The sequence below is a fragment of the Hyposmocoma kahamanoa genome, unplaced genomic scaffold (assembly GCF_003589595.1).
Source record: "Hyposmocoma kahamanoa isolate Upper Pololo Valley unplaced genomic scaffold, ASM358959v1 66, whole genome shotgun sequence".
In the NCBI taxonomy this organism is placed as follows: domain Eukaryota; kingdom Metazoa; phylum Arthropoda; class Insecta; order Lepidoptera; family Cosmopterigidae; genus Hyposmocoma; species Hyposmocoma kahamanoa.
The window spans coordinates 21,460,232-21,478,987 of NW_020653854.1; the positions used below are offsets into that span (position 1 = coordinate 21,460,232).

The following is an 18,756-nucleotide window of genomic DNA, read 5'->3' on the forward strand; positions in this document are numbered from 1 at the left end:
TCAAATTTAAATGAGACCAATACTGAGGTACCCTCTTTGTAACAAAAAAAGAATCATCAAAATCGGTTCATAAATAATCGCGTAACGCATACATACAAAAAAAAAGAAAAAATACAGTCGAATTGAGAACCTGTTCCTTTTTGGAAGTCGGTTAAAAATACATTCGTTTTTATTTCGAATGTTATTTAAAAATATGTTTTGTAACGAGTTCTTAAGTTTTCGCGTTTGTTACACATAGGAAATGAGACTGATTTTCCTGGATTTAAATCGGGTATATTTGTTTTTTCACACCGTGACCATGGGTCCTGTAAAGGGTCCGAAACTTTGGTTTGTTTGAAAAAAACAAATATACGCGATTAAAATCCGAAAAAATGGTTTCATTTACTAAAATAATTTGTAAGTTTCCCAAAAATATAACATTTCCAATTTGGTCACTTTATTATTAAGAGTGTGATCCATTGACAATGTGTTTTAAAATGTAATATTGTGATATTTATAATATAATATGAATTATACTATTATACTGTATAATAAATACAATAACTGTGAGGAGCCATTTTCCTTTATAATATTATGACGTCATTCACCTTGATTCTTTGCCACACAGGGCCACTGGATTTTCGTAACCGCAATATCGTCTGATTAACGGGCTGGTGGCCCGTAGCCTTTTTCCCTTTTATGAACAATGCGATACAACAAATGTACATTACGACTTAAAAAAATAATTTACTTACATTTTTGAATTTGAATTATGCCGAGTCATAATAACGAAAAAAAATTAAATGTAATGGCAAACCGAGTTTTTGCGATAAGCTAATTATCTAGTCTCCGAAATAAATCAAGGGGAAAAAATCCGTTTTACTCTCTCAGTAAATAACTAATGAGCAAGGAAATGTATTTTCATTTTAATCCGTAGCGTTCAAAATAAATTTATTGCTTTTCTGTTAATTCACGTGTCAAGGTGAATAAATATTCTGCGAGTTTATTGCGATTTTAAAGTTAATTACTATACAACAACTAGTCGATTTAATTATAATAAAGCCGTGGTAGCCTAATGGTTTGACCTACCGCCTCTCAAGCAGAAACTGTAGGTTCGAATCCTGACTCGCACCTCCGAGTTTCTCGGAATTTACATGCCAAATTTAATTCGAAATTGGACGTAGTTAAACATAAAGGATCCAGTGCACATCCAGTCGCTTTCGAGATAAGGCAGTTTGGAGTTTAAAAGTGTTTCTCACTCTTGTTTTATTTTCAAAACTTATAATGTCATGTAACTCCAGAGATATTTATTTATATCTTGGATGTTTTTGCTGATATAAGAGGTTAGACTTTAGGAACCGTTTGGTACATTTAACTCATTATTTGATAATTTTGTGTTTTAGATTCTTTTTGCATAACTACGTCCAAAGCACCATGAGCTTTTCGATGAGCATTGAAAACACGTGATGAAACCATCGGGAAACGTGTGAAGTCCCCAACCCGCATTGGGCCATTTCGTGGCGGACTATGGCCTAAACCCTCGCCTGAGAGGGGTCCCGTGCCCAGCAGTAGGACGTATAAATGGGTTGATGATAATGAACAACTAGTCATTAAATGTCAGATTTGAAAACAAAAGGTTACATTTTAATTTCAAACATACAATCACTAAATTTATTGGTTGTACTCGTAATTACATGGACATGTGCTACGCTATTTACACTATGGACCATTTGACGCATTCATTGTCCTGATGTACTATATAGGAACAATGCTTTTCGTGAAACAACAAGGTAGTATATTAACGCGCGACGCAGCGAGTGACAAGCCGATACGAGAATGGCGTAAGAAACAAAGCCTGGTCGAAAATATTGATAGCAGCCATTACTCCACGTTCACCCAGCCTCATCGCTAGCTGGTTCTGGCTTCCATATTTATTTCACAGTGTGAGACGTGTGAAAACGGTTTCACTTATTGATGACGTCAAATGGAAAGAAATTTCCAGAATACTTGTTGTTTCTAGTTCTGTTAGACTATCGTAACAATTATAAATACGTGTTGCATATAATACTTCTTAATTAAGACGGAATGGTTATATTGATATGATAAATTAGGTCAATTTTGATATAATCATTGAGCTAGTGAAATCTGCAAGTGTCTTAAATTCTCAACGAGAATACTCCACGCATTATGAAATTAAAAATATAAATTACAACATTTGTACTTAGACTCCTGCCGACATTATAAAATTACGAGGGTTGCGAATGCTTTTCGCGCAAACCGCAAACCCGAAAATGTTTTCAATGGTGGAAAAATTCGCGTACATTTTCTCATGTCAAGAGCGGGGCCACAGGGCGCGTCGAACTACCTATTTTATTTTCGAGTAAATTTTTTACGTGTAAATACAGGTAAACTCTCCGCCATAGACACACGTAACATACCCGTCGTACCAAATTTAAATTTGTATGCACTGTTTACATTACTTTTATGGAGTTCGTATGCCCATAAAATGTTGGGAAACATAAACAAGGCGTTCAAGCTGACGGTATAAACTCATCAGCGTAAATAAGGTTTGCTCCTGCTCTCATGAAAGATTGATCAACGGATAAAGCGAGTGCCTTCAGAGACTAAAGCTAATTTTGTTGGATTTCTCATGGCTGTAATATAATTCTGGCTAGACAACAGAGGTGCCTCGTGTTGAAAAGTTGAGCTCTGCAGAGCTTAAGATAAAAGGAAAATGCCAAATGTACCGTAGCTTTCGAATGGAAACATTAAGAATGCCTTCAGAGTTACTACGAATGCAAATGTTGAGTATAGTGGGGCCATGCATGCAAAAACGTCCCTGGCAGTTCGTGGTAAGTGCATCGCGGCGGTAAGTAGGGCGACGAACTGCGATCGATGCGCACTGCCCTCACAAGTCTATTCATTCACACGGTTCCAAACTTTCGCTATCAAAACACCCACTGGACCAACAAAGCGCGCTCGCAACTACTTGCTCCAATTACAGTCATTAACTTGATGGTCAATTAGCAAATTGATTGCGACCCAACCCAAATGTGCTTAATTCTCAAGCTAAATGTTTTTTTCTGTCGACATAAATCGGAGACTCGGTTAATCCCAAACTCATTTAAAAAGTTTTTCCACGACAAAATAAACCGATCTAAAGTAGACGAGGTTAAGTGAAAGCTCGCAACTTTTTTGTTTCACAAAGACAAAATTGTTGGAAACTTCTTGCGAAAATTTGATTAACATTTCAGAACCAGGAATGTTAGGAATATTTTCTACAAAGAAATTATTTACATTGCGTTCGTGAGGTAAGCAGGGTAGCGGAAAGGTGGATGGCGGCCGCACCTCCGCCTCCGCTCGGCATTAAAAGTCGAGTGCTCACCGAAAGCTCCCAATTAGCTAGGATTTTGTCGCCAAACCGTCAGTAATTGCGAAAAGAAATGTTTAGTGCTCTTCATGAATTAATAGTACTTAAAATCAAGAGACATCCGCAACGGTAGCGGGAGGCTGAACGAGGCTCGAACGTTTAGCTTCAGTTTGATTAAAGAAAAACACAACCGCTGCTGGCGACATACGGGGCGAGGACTTATTAAATTTTCGCTTCAAGCGATGGCAAACAATAGCGCTCTATCTTGTAGATAACGGCGGCGCGGTCTCGCCTACCCGTGCACAATAGAAGCAGCTCCCGAGTTGCCAGTCCCCTACAAACTTTGCGGTTGTCTCGGCGTTCCAACATCAAGTGCTTCCTTCATCGTCTATTTCAATTAACGAGATGTTGTTATAATCATATGAGTACTGAAACAAAACTTACCGGCCAGATCGCCGTGGTATATGCGCGACGTGTCGACGTCATGGAGTTCTCCTTTTGAGCCTTCAACCTGTAAAAGATTAACCGATTAAGTTGCCTGGCATGCCAAAACATGACATGTTTATGGAATGTTAGTCTTTTGAGAACTGATACTACTGGTTCAGATACCACAAATCGTTAATTCGAATTGTGAATCTCTGATGATCATATTCTGTCTATTTTCTGTACTTATAAAATAAAGAATTCTTTGTTTAGAAAGCGAAGTGATGTTTGTTGCGACAATCTCACATATATACCTTGAAATCCTCGCTAAAAGCTGACAGGTCTCGTCGCAAGCGCAGCTTAAAATGCTTGCCGTGCGCGCGAAAGCTGAATCGCAAGTTATCGCCGTCCAGTGAGCGTTTGTACCGCATGTGCTGTAGGTGTACCTCGTCCGCGTCATAGTCCAGCGGCTCGTAGTGTTCCACGTAGTGGTCCAGGCGACGCCGGTGTGCTAGAACAAAGAGTTAAATAATTTATTTTAGTTTTATTATAAAAAGTAAGACACGATTTTATTTACTTTGTGTACAAGCCATTCTAAATCGAATAATTCATAAATTGTGTTGATAATGTGTCGATGTAAATAAAATATTTACAAAAGGTAAACGCGAATTCACAACAATAAAGCACCGATACACACTAGCGTGAGAGTGGCGGTAAATTTTAAAAAATCGGATGAAGCTAGTGAAAATGCGATTCAATTTCGAAGGATAATAAACAGGTCTGGCAATGAGCTGCGCTCGCATTTTTTATTCAAGTAGGGCAATTCGAACGGCACTAAATCTTAATTCGTCTCCGCCCGCCCGCGTTCCTGTGTCACCACTGCGCGCGCTCCGTAATGGTTTTCTACTCGATTGTTTTGATGCGATTGTGTTTCCAAAACAAGCCCATAAAGGAGATATCCTTCTTACTCGTATTGCATGTTTCGTAACATTATAATGGGACTAAGCGGAACCAAGACTCTGCTGCAGTGAAATTTAGAACACTCGAGATCCATAAATCTAATACAGATTCGTTCCACTTCTGAATCTGTTTTATAACCGTTCCGAACATCCAAATATAGCACCAGCGGTATAAATCTGAGTGTAATAGAGTTGTAAAGTTGTCGCTGTGATGCGTCCCTCGCCGATCGCCGCGACCGCGCTCTCTCCATTACTTGCTCCAACTCGACGAGTTTGATTAAACGACAGTTGAGAACCATTCGATTTCCTCACTCCACATTTTTCTGTAACGTTAATTATAAACTTTTGAGGGTCTCACAATGACGTTCAACTTGACGACAATGGGCGTAACTTCCAAACTCAACGGAGCGAAATTTTAAACAGTCGCCTTTTCGTGTTTCTGGAATAAAGGGAGGATTCAGTGGAGGAACGTGGTAAAATGGCTGAATCAAGTGCAGCAGAAATGAAGTCAAATAGAGCACAATGCGGAGGCAATGGCAATGCAAGTGTGTAACACGTGTCCGAGCTCTGTTGTTTCACATTTCAAAGGAAGCATAATGGTTCAGTGTGCTGTGTACACACGTTCAATTTCAAACGCGAACGGTCGTGCACGCGTCGAGCACTTTCAAACGAAAGCAAAAGCAAATAAAATCTAAAATAAATTTTAATTGGATTCGTGAATGCACTACGCAGAGAGAAACAATTCTTAAAAACATTTATAAAGAATAACTAGTCTTCAAGCGTCGAAAGTCTTCTAAATCATAAGGTAAATTTATAAAGGCGGCATTGGGAACCTTTAACCACATCTTCACATCATCAATCCCATAGAATCTAAAAACAAAGGCATTTCACCAGTGCTTTCTACCAGATATGTTAAAAGCCTCATCCACAAATTTAAAGTCGCTCAGCGTGCAATGGATAATGAAGTCACAGGCCAGAGAATTAGTGACAAAGTAAAATGCAGGTGGGCTGATGACCGATAGAGCAGAGTTGTTCTAGAGTGGCGACAACATCAAGGCAAACATAGCGAAGAATGCCCTGCGGAAAGATGGCCGGACGACCTGAGAGAGGTAACTGGCAGCGGTCGGATGAAGGCGACACAGGACCGGGAGAGTTGGCGTGCTCAGCGGTCGGCGTATATCTAGCAGTGGATGTGATGATTTAGTCAAATGAAATAACCATCTGGGTGTCAATTACCACGGTTAACCAGAATAATTGCTACAACGATCATTCAGGGTTCACAACCCTGAATACAGTTAGTAAAGAATTTAGTAAAAAAGCCAATTTCACGTTAATACTTTCAGGCAATAGAAATGGGATAAAGTGGTGAAAACAAACACGGTTGACAGAGTACATCGGGACATGTTAGACACAGCTGCAACTGAATGCAATCCGGATGCAAAGGGGCGTGGTACGTGCCGGATTTATTTTACGTCCCATCTCAAATTGATTCCCTTATTCAGCATGCGAATAAAATGCGCCACGTGTCTCCATTTGTATAGATCTAATAGTGAAACTTCTACGATAGGCGTTCATTGTATTACTAATGGACGTAACTCGTGTGATTGCATTTTGTTTACGCATTTATTTCCGCATTTCGTGTTCTCTGTTGTATTGAATATGTTATGATATATATGTTTTAAATTGGTGCTATGATGATGTGTCAGGATTATAGTAAGTAGAAGACTGTGGTCTCTGCCTACCCTGATGGGAAACAGGCGTGAAGTAAACTTATCATAATTGTAAGTAAGTCCATTACCGTTGCAAGTAAGAGAGATGTACACTTCCGATGTAAAGGATAAGACTAGACAACACCTTTTTAAGGTCGATACAACCTCAGCTTGAATTACAATTTTTCCTTACTAATACGGTTCATTTTGCTTAGGTCAAGCGGCAGAGACACTGACTTTATTTCTTTACAAACGAAATTAAAGCCATTTGAAAAATGTGTTATCGTCCAATGATATTATACTTTATCATATAGTATACGTGTTCCATTTAGTTCAGTTGATATAAAAAATCATTGGTATAATCATTGACTTACAATTATATGGACGTCGGGTCCGCGCTAAAAAGTGTCCGAACTTATAGGGCGTTAAAATCGTATACAGAGCGTCATTCACGCTCTAGTCTTCGTTTGTTCGACTGACAGCGAAGCAAGCAAAATTAGACTGTACTGCGATGACATTACAAATTAATTTCAACGTTTTAGCTGTTTCATATTCCTTTACATGTCACTACGTTTAAATAGGTTGACTTGGGACATTTTTTTCGTGGTTTTTGTATTAGACCCGTCGTCCATTTATTTGTATTAGTATAAGTCAATGGGTATAATACATACGTAAAGTATCTATTGAATACAGAGGTTTTCTTGTAAAATTTCGAGCCAAGATTGTTTTTTTTTCTATTGTGAGACTTTTTAGAATTGTGTTTTCACGCCACAGTAATCAGTATATGTACTCAATTTTACTATATCTTTTTTCCAAAGTTATTGATTCAACACCTTCACTGTTATGCGGAAACAATCAAATCCATTTGAGGTTGTATAGATACTTAAGGGAGTATCACACTTATTAAAATTAGCAAAAAAGACGTAGCACGTTTCACTTTCGCTCGGACCGTCGACGCGAAATGCTTGTCTTTTTCGCCCTTACTGCAGGATATAAAGCATCGGTAAGTGTGGTGACTCTCTTATGCACCTAATAATACCAATTAAAATGGATTTTAAGTGATAAATCTATTACTTTGGCTACACATTATACGGTGAGATATTCCGTTGCGAAAACATTTAAACCTTTTTAAATAAAATCGATTTTTCTTTACCAAATATTTATGTTTGTATGAGAATACGACTACGACTAAGAGAATACGACTAAGAGAGATCTTACTATATCATTTATCACCACAAGAGTCCTTTGACTTGTGTACCAGGGCAGCATGAACATGAAACAAGACATTTGTATTTGTGCAGTGGTACGAAGCTTTTTTGCTTCCCCCGTGTCACTAGGTCAGTGGGCCAGTTGCGCCCCGCTGTGCTCGTCAGGATATAGAGCTGTGATTTTTAGGGACCCCTTTCAGTGCTTATTTGGCAGTGTTGCCTAGTAAGATTGATGAAATAAATCAAATCAATATCATAAGAAAGACAAAAATAATTATGTTTACTATTACACAAGATCCCATTAATATCTATTGAAAATCAGAGACAACTGTCAGATTTAATATTGTGATTTCAACTGTTAAGAAACTAAAGGAATTGTTCACAACTTTTGACTTTATTCGAATTTCGTGCTTTTGTCCGTGCCTCCACAGATTGTACAATGCCCCTTTGTCCTTTTAGACGCACTGGGGGCCCTACTATGAGTTCTTAGAGCAATCCTATTTAAGCCTGTAAGTTGAATTGCCTGTCAAATTCGTATTATGACCTCACAAAAACAAATCATGTTCATGCAGTTTACGTTCCCCATTCGAAATCCGTTCATTTTTCTTTCGTAGCAAAATCGTATCATAACGTGACATTTGCCTAACAAATCTGTAAAAATTAGCAATTCAAAAAAAGTTCCTCCGTGACTACCTTTTTTCAGTATTTGTTACATTTTTTAAGAAATTTCGTTTAAGTTTTGTTATATTTTCAGTTTCATAATTGTTTGTTATCTTTTTAGACTATTTAACTAATTGTCAATAAATAAATACTATTAACTATTGAGCGTTTTTTGAAAATTTTAGTTTTTGGAAACTCAATCTTTAAAGTATTGTTGATAAATTATGGCATGAATGTTATTGCAATTTTTAAATGGAATTTTAATCATTTTAACAATTTTATTGACCGAAAATCGTAAAATAACTTTTAAATAGTGCCAAATTTGACTATAATGTGATCAATGAAAATGTACGAATACAAGATACGTTCCAATTATGTTATCAAATTACAAAGTCACCTTATTAATTTCAATGATAATGACTAAATATGACATGTAATTTTGTCGTACGACAAATTGTAAAGTATGGTTGAAAAGTTGCCGACATTACAAAACAACGTAATAAGTATAATTAATAATAAATAATAAAATTAATAAAAAAATATAATTATTCTCATTTTGAACACAATCAGTTAATAGTGCTTGAACGCTCCCAGGATAGTACATCTGTCTATTTCTTTCATATGATTTAGTATGTAGTTCCATCTCGCTCTTGTTAGATGTCAGCTAGCCAGCCAGAAACAATAATTAACGTTTAAAAAGTAAAATTCATCATCCTGCCATGCCATTCCCGTTCAACTTTGTGTAGGTCATGATACGAATTTAAGCAATTCAGTTTTACCACGTCAAGTGAATTGCATGGAACTTGGCTGGCTGGTTATGTATATTATAGCTCATAGTAGACCCCCAGTACCCCCTAAAACAACGGTGAAAATTGGTTTGTGGCTAAGTCACAAAAACTACTGAACTAGATCAGTTATCTAACATAATGTACAAAACGTCTGTCAAAATTTACGCTCTCCTCACACACACGCGCACGCATGCACGCACATACGTTCGCACGTGCGAACGCATCTATACAAACGCGCGTGTACATACGCGATTAGAGGTGTGCGTTTAAACGAAAAGCACTCAAAAAAAGTCTGCTTTTTAAAATAAGCGCATAAGCACGCTTTTCATTTTAAGCGTAAGCGTTGATCACTGGTCAGTTCTATAGGTACTCAACAATTTCATTTTTTACAACGTGCCTAATTTTCAAGTAGCGCCATCTATGTTTCCTAAACAAATTAATTAAACACAACGTTGCAAGCTTTTTTAAACATAAAATCTATGCGCTTAAACGTTTTCTAAACGATTTTGTTAGCTTCAAACTAAAAAGCGTTTAAGTGAAAAAGCGTTTAAAAAAGCACGCTTTTTTTAAAAAGCATAACGTTTAAACGTTTAAAAAAATAAGCCGTTTTTGCCATCTCTATACGAATCAGTGCTGTTTTAGTTTCTTAACTTTTTCTTTTTTAAATTGTAATGTTTAAAATTTAATTTACCTATGTCATATTTATAGATCAAGATCTAGAACAGGTTCCGTTATTTCACAATGGCTTAAGACATTGTAAGCTAAATTTTAGACTGATCTATTTTAAGATCAATGGTATTGTGATTGAAAATAAATGACTTTTTTTTTTTGAGTTTACACTTCAATTTGGATAATACTGATATCACTTTACTACATTACTGTCACATTTGTTTAATGTTAGTTTAGGGTTCATAATGTACCCCCCCGAAGGGGTTCCCGCCTTGTCGTGGCGGGGGTGCTCTAGTAGCCGTGGTCGATTTCATCCCACGGTGAAGCTAAGAGGAACCCACGGGGCCGGCCGATGGTGGTAGGCTGGCCCGAGGAGGAGGGCGTTCCGCGGTGGGGCTCGTCTGGTCAGCGGGACCGCGCGGATGCGCGAGGAGGAGAGTCGCGGGGGGAGAGACGTGTCGGTGTATCGTTGCCGCACGTCCTGTCCTCCGCGACCCTGGCGGGGCTGCACCGCTTTCAATGATGCAGTGGCGCCGGGGCGGCGGGGGAAAAGACGTGTCGGTGTGTCGTTGCCGCTCGTCCTATCCTCCGCGGCCGAACGTGTGCGGTTGGCCCGTGGTGGGCGCTCCAAGGGACTCTCTTCGGAGAGTCCGCGCGGAAGCGCGTTAGGTGTTGCGGCGGAGCCTGCCATCAGATCCGCCGCGGGGGCTGGGGGAGCAGCCACTGAACTTCACAGTTGAGTGGATGCTGTCCTGGCCCCCCATGGCCCTTGGGTAACGGACTCGGGGGAGTTCATTGCCCAGCATAAAGGGGCCCGGGATGGAAGGCTCGTCTGGTGTTCGGCGAGCCTCACATTCGGAGTCGGAGGACCGTTGTGTCTCCCTTCTCGGGAAGGGGCTGTGCAGGGCGCGGCCAGCCGCTGGTGGGGGCGCGGACGAGTGCAACAGCGTACCCGTACCCCCACCTACAGCGGAGAGGAGGAACACTCCGGGGGTTTAGTGCGGTCGGGCTGCTCCCCTTCAGGGTTCAGCCCAGTCCCACATAACCCCGGCTCTGCCCCCGCGGGGCCGGTGTCAATGACTCTGTGTGGTTTTGGTATAAACAATTCTTGGCATATTATTGAATAATAACCACTATTGTGCTTTGTGTGACTTCATATAGGTAGTTTGTATCTGCAATAACAGACGGAGTATAAGGTTGCTCTTGCTATTGTTCCATTCATTTGAACTATACCAGTACGAGTCGTCATATAAGTCTACAAGTATTTTTCGATAAGGCCGTATGTGAGTCCAAAGAAACATTAAAGCATTTGCAGGTTCCCGTAGTTCGGGCAACTCTGGTACTACAAAGTAATCACAAAGCCAGGGTAATATAAGCACTGTGCGGTTTCTTTTATTCAACGGCTATTAGTCCGAGGAAGTTGGTCGGCGAACCACAATGAGAGCTAAGTAAGAACTCCAGTCTTAATAATCCTAACCCAGTTACCGTTAAACAAGTTTTGTGAAACTCGAAACGCAACCGTCTAGTCATCAAACATTAGGACATGTCTCTATTACACCTAATATGACCACTCTATGTGGATATTCCTAGTTGAGTTTTAAAACAGTTTTTTTTTAAATACCAAGTTACGGGACGAATAAGTCGCAAAGATCTGAGAGGGACTGCCACTGCGCCCGTCACCTTGAGACATAAGTTGACAAATCCTATGTGCCTGTAATTTCACCAGCATCCTCACCGTTCAAAACCGGAACGCAATATCTCCCACATTACCGCTTGGCAGCAGAAATAAGTAAGTGCTTTCCTGGACGACCTCTTAGACAACGAGCGTGAGTATATCGTTGTTTTGGCAGTAAAACCAGTTAAGTGCGATTTGTTCTTAAGTAGAGTGAAACACACGTATCACCTAAGTTTTTTTTGTTTTATTGGTTACCACTTCCTAATAATAACAGTTCGAACGTTGTATTAAATCGGTGCTATAATTTAGTTTTTGAAAATAGGTTTTTCACACGGAGGTCTACAACTACTAGCTTGTTCACTTTTCGTCTGATATTCGACCGAACTTAACTATTCAGTTAAAGACTCATACAGAGTTGATAAATGCTCAGAAAATCCATGAATCTATGATTGTAAATCTGTACAACGGAGTCGGAATTGTTCAACTTTTGCAATATACAAGTTTAAAGTACGTGGGTGTTACAAAACACTGTTCACACTTAAATGAGCGGCGAAGTATACGAAGTTTTGCAAAGTCTTTATGCTTTAGCCAAGTTGGTACCATGACGAACTTCGCAAAGAGATTGACAAGGAGCTACGTACGATTTCCTTATAGGATATCTCCATCGTAAAAAGAACTTGAATGTACGTAGGGTTGTCACCGATTTTACTAAAAGTTACCAAACTAAAGACTAACCTAAAATCATCGGTGCAAAAACGGAATTTTTCAATTTACTACCTTCCGATTCCAACGATCTGTTTCATAGATAAAAAAAATCATAACTTTTTTATAACAAAAAGACCTCTTAAGTTTTTTTTATAACATCAAGTGACAGGACGAACAAGTTGTGCGCCTGATGGTAAGCTACACGCCTGTCCACAACAGTTACATTGCCACTCAGAGCTTTAAATTGCAAAGATCTGAGGGGCAGTAACACAGCGCCTGTCACCCTAAGTTGACTAGTCCCATGTGCCTGTAATTTCACCAGCACCCTTACCCTTCAAAACCGGAATACAGTAATGCTGACATTACTGCTTGGCGGCAGTACTACCCTAGACGAACTCTTTCACAAGGAGCTCTACTGCTACTAAAATAAGATAAAATAATCATGACCTTTTTATAAAAAAGACCTAACTTTGAGGTATTGCATTCTAAATTAATTTATTTGCTAAATATTATTGAAATCGGTTAACGGAAAGTGGGTGAAAACCAATAAATCGGATTCATCCCCTAATTTGCTGCAAAAATTTGAATTGTAGCACTACTGAGGTATCCGTTTTCCAACAAACAAAGAATCATCGAAATTGCTTTACTAATGTACACATTTACATACACACAAAAAATACAGTCGAATTGAGAATCCTCCTTTTTTGAAGTCGGTTAATAAACGGAATTCCTTCAGAGATTTTGTGCACGCAAGGCCCACAATTAAAATGATGACAAGTAGCAGTCGAAACGTTAACACTAAATGGTGGTTTTAAATGGCGGTCAATATTGTGGAATAGAACTAATGTCCAAAAATTAAGGTTAATGATCCGTCTTCTCACTCGTAAATAACACACCTAACACGTCGACTACGGCTAGAATGCACTAATATTATAAGTCCCGGTTTTCGGTAAACATCGATCGTAATTATGATATTTGTGTAATTGAGGGAGAGCTTGACACTTTGGCCCTCTTTCTTATCTGAAGCGTCATAGAATTGAATTGAAATGTTAACTTTGGCGTGCTCTTGACCCTGTTGGATTGTTCATTGTCAAGCTTTCCTTTGTTCCGCATTTATCAATACAATTTTTGACGACTTCTGTAGTCGTCTGGTATGCACACCAGTTTTCTTGGTGTCGCCATTCTGATATCCCGGGTTCAATGTAGAACAACTAACTTTTCTATATTGTCTGGGTGTTTGTAGTATTGTCGTTGTTCCCGATTTCCACACCAAAGTGCTTTAGTCACTTAATTTGGGATCAGAGCAACGTATGTGATGTTATGTAATATTTATTTTACTTATATATTTACTTTCATAGTTTGACCGAAGATAAGAAAAAATACATCATTTTCAATTTTTGTCGAAAGGCAAACGCATCGAAATTAGTTAAACATATAGTAATAACATCAAACTGATAGACATTTAATACAATGCATGACGAATATTTAATATTTTTTGGTATGACGTCGAGTGTGCCCTTGGTGGTAAGCGACACGCCTGCTCATAACAGTTGCAGTGCCATTCATAGCCTTTAATCGCAAACACTTGAGGAACACCGCCAGTGCGCTTGTAGCAGTAGAGCTCCTTGGGTAAGAGTTCGTCCAGAGACGAGCTGCTACTTTCCCTATTTCTGCAATCAAGCAGTAATGCGTTCCGGCTTAGAAGGGTAAGGGTGCTGGTGAAATTACAGGCACATGGGACTTGTCAACTTATGTCTCAGGGTGACGGGCGCAGTAGCAGTGCCCCTCAGATCTTTGTGATTTAAGGCTCTGAGTGGCACTGCAACTGTTAAGGACAGACGTGTAGCTTGCCATCAGGCGCACGACTTGTTCGTCCGGTCACTTAATAAAAAAAAATCATAAAATTGACAAGTCTCATGTGCTGTAGTTTCACCAGCCCTTAGGTTTGAAAACCGGATCGCAGAAATGCTCACAAGGAACTCTAAAATATACCTACCTATTTTTAATTGGAATAGTTATTAAAGTACATTTTTTGTGAAATCATGTTAAACACTGAATACCGAGCCAAGGTTATGTTTTTATTGGAAAATATGTTGCTGTTGACTCGCCTCATAATTAGGATGATTAACACATTTCGCATGACTTATGTGAAACTAGCGCCGGCCAAACACTGGCGGCAGAAATAGTTATAGTGGCAGTACTTCCCTGGACGAACTCTTTCACCAGGAGCTCTACTGCCGTGCCTATTTCTGCCGTCAAGCAGTAATATGAGCATTACTGCGTTACGGTTTTGAAGGGTAAGGTGCTGGTGAAATTATCGGCACATGGGACTCGTCAATAGTGATGGAAGAGACTCAGCCTTTTAACCCCAGGAAGCTAAAAAACTTATAGGACTAAAACGACTAAGAAGACTACAACGACTGGCGCCTCACAGCCTCGGGAGTCGCGAGTCATGAGCCGTATGACGTGATTTTATTTCTACCCACAGGGTATTTATTTTACGATTTTTATTATAAGTAAATAAACGTGATAATTTACTACATACTACTTACGTAATTTTTATATATAAACTTCGAGTTTAATAAGACATAAAATAGGTTTATGTCCTTTGCAAACAACTCGAGTCGTTTAAGTCTTTTAGTATAACGACTGAGTCTTATTAATAAAAACTCGAACCCCCAGTCTTAATTTTAGAATCTAGTCCTGTAAAATGGAGTCGAGTCGTTATAAAACGCCTTAAAAGACTGAGTCTCTTTCATCACTACTTGTCAACTTATATTTCAGGATGACGGGCGCCTAGGCAGTGACCCTCCGATCTTTGTGAGTTAAAACTCCGAGTGCACTGCAACTGTTATGGACAGGCGTGTCGCTTGCCACCAGGCGCATGACTTGTTCGTCTCTTTATTTCACGGTTCTGGCAGAATACCAGAGTCGTAGGAAGCTGCAGCATTTATGCTGAACCAGCGCCTTTTCACTGCCATGACTTCCAAAACTATTTACTTATTGGTTATAAATATAGTTATATACGTTCCCTTTGTTATAAAATTTGTTATTTTTAAGTGGTTCAATGTAATAATAGTTATGGTGTTAGTTTTAGTGGATCCTATGTACATAAGTTGTCATGGAAGTGAAATTTTTATCTATCTATCTATCTATCATTCGTTATCACAAAAAACTCCTTTGTCTATCAATAACATGCTATATTACAAAAAATGTATTAAAGATTTATAGAATTAGGGTACTCAATTGAAGTATCGTCAGACGTAGGTCTAATAGTAATTAAATTCACATTTCTATTCGATACCAAAATAAGCGTAGACGCGATAAATAGAGAGGTTTGCAAAATATTTTAAACCGGTTCGAAGAGTTGCAACACATTGCATATTTCAGAATGAAAAACTCAATATTCGCATCGCAGAGGAATCCTGCATGTCGTGAAATGCACACGAGAACATGAGCTTGTTTTCGATATTGAATAAGTTCCGACTGTCTACGCATCCATTTACATGTAGATGTGTCGGTTTCGTAAAAATGAACTTTTCTAGTTCGTTTGAACCCGGGGGGTACTATTCCACTATGGCGAGGAAAGGATGGAAATATTTTGTATTCAAAATTGTATGCAAGATTTGCCGTCAATGAACTTTAGTACCTATAACAATTAATTGTGAAAAGTTTTGGCTTGGAAGACTATCATACAGGAATATTTGGTTGCTATTATGCGACCGGTAGCATACCATCCCAGCGATATAACAACCGTTCTCTCTTCCCAATTGAGGGGTCCATGTACGAGTACCTGTAGCTGCATATACCTATGACTTGCGAATTTTACATTACGCACACTTGTAATTAGTAGCGCGTTTAGTAGCAATATCGGTGTGCTGTAATAATAATAATAACGCACACACTCAACATAGCCCCGCACTAGGGAAACCCTGTGTCGCGGGTGCTATGGACACACACATAGACAACCACAAATTACACCCAAACTCACGAGAGAAATAAATGTAGGCCATATAAATATTTCTCCCGGCCCGGGAATCGCACCTGGGACCTCTGCATGGCAGTCCGGCACGGTAACCGTTCGGCCACGTAGGCAGTCAACGTCTTAGAATAACGTTTTACAAACGTTTTAGAACGTCAGTGTACGTTCTAAAAGGTTCACAGCCCTTGAAAAACTTCTGAAGTGTATAAACCTAAACCTCTGGAGAGCCGTCGCCCAGCACTGGAATGTACAATGGATTGATAGTTACAACGTATTTGATCCTCACATAAGTTACACAAAAGCTGGTGTAAAAGGTTAAAAGCGACACTATCAGAGAATATGCGACTGAATTACGCGCTGTGAATTTTGGACATAGGATAGAATATGATATCTTAATACTTTGACATTTTCGTAGAGGATCTTGAATAGCACGAGTAGAGCTTGTGTGACATGTGCAGTGGCAGTGCCCCTCAGATATTTGCGAGTTAAGAAATGAATGGCAATGCAACCGTAATGGATAGGCGTGTAGCTTACAATCGAGCGTACGACTTGTTCTTACGGTCACTTGATATAATAATCACAATCCCTCCACCCACCACACAGAAAATAGGTGCTACCAGCCCAGAACACCATCGATGGTGGAACTTTGAAATGTCATAAGGGAAAATGACCTCACAAAGTGTCACTTAGGACATTTCAAATTTCCACCGTCAATATTAGGGTAATCATTTCGTCGATGTATCGAATTTTGAAATGTCGTCAACGACATTTTGTAGTAAGGAACATTTTCCATTACAAAATAGTACGACATTTCAAATTTCCACCGTCGATATGATAACACGAGTCATAGTAGTAGGTAATATAGATATCGTACTTGCTCGACGTCAAAAGATTCAGTACACCATGAACTTAAAATCGGTTTTCAATCGTACGTCCTATGTGTGGATATTGCTCTATCAGTCCCTCAATTTACTATGCAATGAAAATATATTACCGCGTTGACGCCGTAACACCGTGCGAGAGAAATAACAATTTTATTGTACCTCTCACGTAAATAGCTTTATGTTTACAATGTAAAAGAGATTACATGGAATATTATATTATGTGATAACTTATATTTTCTGATAATAAAATGAAAAGAAAAAAGAACAGTAAAATAAACATACATCCTCATTCAATCTTATATTTCCTTAATGACGGTGTTGATGTTTTGTATTTAAAGCGAGGAGTCACCGGAGGAGAAGCGCGACAATCTGGTTTGCCTTCGCTTTGGTACTTCACTCGACCATATAAAATTCTGAAAACAGGCTAAATTAAAAAGTGTAAAACGATTCCCATCACCATCCTAGCCAGTTAGCTACCGTGGGGAAATCTTTGTTTCAGAAAGCATATTGTGTCTACGACAGTAATCATCAGGCAGAGGAACTTCAGCATATTAAGCAAGTCCTACTTGCGAATAAGTTGAAGATTCCACGCCAATTCCGAAGGCCCCGAGTGAAACCACCAATATCCGAGCGAAGACCTGCCATTTTACTTTACGTGAGAGGTGTTACAGGTAAGATCGGAAGAGTCCTCAGGCGTGAGGAAGATTTCTCAGTTCCTGAGGACCCGTGAAATGTAACATCCCCTTACAGGATGCAGGAGTTTACAAGCTCGACTGTGAGTGCGGTCTCTCTTATATTGGACAAACGAATTCGCTTTGTTTGTTCCTAGTGTATATGTACCCGCGTCAAAGAACATATAACTGATGTCAAACACCGTCGCGTAAACAAGTCTGCAGTCTGCGAGCATGTCATGGATAAACCCATACATTCAATGAAGTTTGACAAACCCCAGGTCCTTGCAAGAGAAGTCCGTTATCTACCCAGGATGCTGCGAGAAGCCATTGAAATTAAAAAAAAAACATCCTAATTTCAACAGAGATGGTTTCTCCGTACCACCACTTTGGGATCCAGTATTCCCTCTGATGAAAAATCCCAAACAGACATACGACTGCAGTACTAATTAATATGTAAATTTAACTTAATAAAAATTCATTCAATAAAATAATTTGTAAAACCTAATGTAGCGAAAATTGGAATGTTGCTTTGCAAAATTAAAAATAAGGTAATTAATTAATAACTTTTGTAACTATAGTGAAAAAATAGGGTGGTTTGCATTAATATTAGACATAACTGGTTGATGACTGTACAATCTCAGTCAACCGTGACTATGGGACCTGTAAAGGACCCGAAACGTTGATTTGTTTGAAAAACAAATATAGGCGATTTAAATCCGGAAAAATAGTTTCATTTCCCAAGTATAAAACAAATTATTTAAGAATAAAATATCTAAGTTTGCACATATTTTTTACATGGAGATAATTCTCTATAAGTACTACAGAGAACCTGCAAAATTTTGGTTTTCAATTGAAGCCCTGTACTTATTAAATTCTCTTTATCTCAAAATTGGAAATTTGCCCAGTGGTTTAATGACGCGCAGCGCCGCCAACTCTCCCGTGAGTCGCTATCGGGCGCTTGTCGACGACGAATCTGTTAATAAAAATGGAAGTAAATTAATTTGCTACTCCGCTAAGTGAAGGTTAAATCGTGCAAAATAGATAGAAATATTTATATGGCCTACATTTATT

The 18,756-nt window shown here is 39.0% G+C and overlaps 1 protein-coding gene across 1 annotated transcript in view; it reads right to left on the minus strand.

Annotated features, from left to right (window-relative positions):
- The window catches only part of LOC113232056 (disintegrin and metalloproteinase domain-containing protein 10), a 123,576-nt gene that overhangs the window by 55,291 nt on the left and 49,529 nt on the right, over nucleotides 1-18,756 (minus strand). The window contains exons 2-3 of the mRNA XM_026466681.1: nucleotides 4,087-4,283; nucleotides 3,794-3,860 (exon numbers count right to left, since the gene is read on the minus strand). Coding sequence (XP_026322466.1) covers nucleotides 3,794-3,860; nucleotides 4,087-4,283 — 264 coding nt within the window. The remainder of the gene's footprint in view (nucleotides 1-3,793; nucleotides 3,861-4,086; nucleotides 4,284-18,756) is intronic.